The sequence below is a fragment of the Chlorella variabilis genome, assembly GCF_000147415.1.
Source record: "Chlorella variabilis unplaced genomic scaffold CHLNCscaffold_4, whole genome shotgun sequence".
In the NCBI taxonomy this organism is placed as follows: domain Eukaryota; kingdom Viridiplantae; phylum Chlorophyta; class Trebouxiophyceae; order Chlorellales; family Chlorellaceae; genus Chlorella; species Chlorella variabilis.
This window is the reverse complement of record NW_005435084.1, coordinates 354,929-356,693: the sequence shown is the minus strand read 5'-3', so window position 1 is coordinate 356,693 and position 1,765 is coordinate 354,929. Positions and strand designations below refer to the sequence as shown.

The 1,765-nt window shown below is 68.6% G+C and overlaps 1 protein-coding gene across 1 annotated transcript; it reads right to left on the bottom strand.

The window, feature by feature from the left end:
• Positions 1-176: 176 nt before the first annotated feature.
• On the bottom strand, positions 177-1,765 carry CHLNCDRAFT_20532 (hypothetical protein; the record flags this gene model as incomplete). The annotated part of the gene is made up of 5 exons (XM_005849943.1): positions 177-254; positions 328-390; positions 599-661; positions 1,418-1,480; positions 1,688-1,765. Coding segments are annotated over 5 exons (345 nt in total), but the record flags the coding sequence as incomplete, so codon positions are not given.

The window sequence follows — 1,765 nt, the reverse complement described above, 5'->3', positions numbered from 1 at the left end:
CATCCAGCAGCCCGCAGCAGCCAGCAGCCCGCAGCAGCCAGCGGCAGGCAGCTGCAGCGAGGCGCCCGATTCGGCACCTCAGGCGCCTGATTCTGCACCTCAGCCGCCGAATTTGGGACCTGGTGGTTCAGCATCCAGCAGCCCGCAGCAGCCAGGGGCAGCCAGCGGCAGCAAGGCACCCGATTCGGCACCTCAGGCGCCGAATGCTGCGCCTCAGGCGCCTGATTCTGCACCTCAGCCGCCGAATGTGGGACCTGGTGGTTCAGCATCCAGCAGCCCGCAGCAGCCCAGCGGCAGCCAGCGGCAGCAAGGCACCCGATTCGGCACCTCAGGCGCCGAATGCTGCGCCTCAGGCGCCTGATTCTGCACCTCAGCCGCCGAATGTGGGACCTGGTGGTTCAGCATCCAGCAGCCCGCAGCAGCCAGGGGCAGCCAGCGGCAGCAAGGCACCCGATTCGGCGCCTCAGGCGCCGAATGCGGCGCCTCAGGCGCCTGATTCTGCACCTCAGCCGCCGAATGTGGGACCTGGTGGTTCAGCATCCAGCAGCCCGCAGCAGCCCAGCGGCAGCCAGCGGCATCAAGGCACCCGATTCGGCACCTCAGGCGCCGAATGCTGCGCCTCAGGCGCCTGATTCTGCACCTCAGCCGCCGAATGTGGGACCTGGTGGTTCAGCATCCAGCAGCCCGCAGCAGCCCAGCGGCAGGCAGCTGCAGCAAGGCACCCGATTCGGCACCTCAGGCGCCGAATGCTGCGCCTCAGGCGCCTGATTCTGCACCTCAGCCGCCGAATGTGGGACCTGGTGGTTCAGCATCCAGCAGCCCGCAGCAGCCAGGGGCAGCCCGCAGCAGCCAGCGGCAGGCAGCTGCAGCGAGGCGCCCGATTCGGCACCTCAGGCGCCTGATTCTGCACCTCAGCCGCCGAACGCGGCGCCTCAGGCGCCTGATTCTGCACCTCAGCCGCCGAATGTGGGACCTGGTGGTTCAGCATCCAGCAGCCCGCAGCAGCCAGCAGCCCGCAGCAGCCAGCGGCAGGCAGCTGCAGCGAGGCGCCTGATTCTGCACCTCAGCCGCCGAATGCGGGACCTGGTGGTTCAGCATCCAGCAGCCCGCAGCAGCCAGCAGCCCGCAGCAGCCAGCGGCACGCAGCTGCAGCGAGGCGCCCGATTCGGCACCTCAGGCGCCTGATTCTGCACCTCAGCCGCCGAATGTGGGACCTGTTGGTTCAGCATCCAGCAGCCCGCAGCAGCCAGGGGCAGCCAGCGGCAGCAAGGCACCCGATTCTGCACCTCAGCCGCCGAATGTGGGACCTGGTGGTTCAGCATCCAGCAGCCCGCAGCAGCCAGCAGCCCGCAGCAGCCAGCGGCAGCCAGCGGCAGCAAGGCACCCGATTCGGCACCTCAGGCGCCCGATTCGGCACCTCAGGCGCCGAATGCTGCGCCTCAGGCGCCTGATTCTGCATCTCAGCCGCCGAATGTGGGACCTGGTGGTTCAGCATCCAGCAGCCCGCAGCAGCCAGCGGCAGGCAGCGGCAGCAAGGCACCCGATTCGGCACCTCAGGCGCCGAATGCTGCGCCTCAGGCGCCTGATTCTGCACCTCAGCCGCCGAATGTGGGACCTGGTGGTTCAGCATCCAGCAGCCCGCAGCAGCCAGCGGCAGGCAGCTGCAGCAAGGCGCCCATTTCGGCACCTCAGGCGCCGATTGCGGCGCCTCAGGCTCCTGATTCTGCACCTCAGCCGCCGAATGTGGGACCTGGTGGTTCACCAT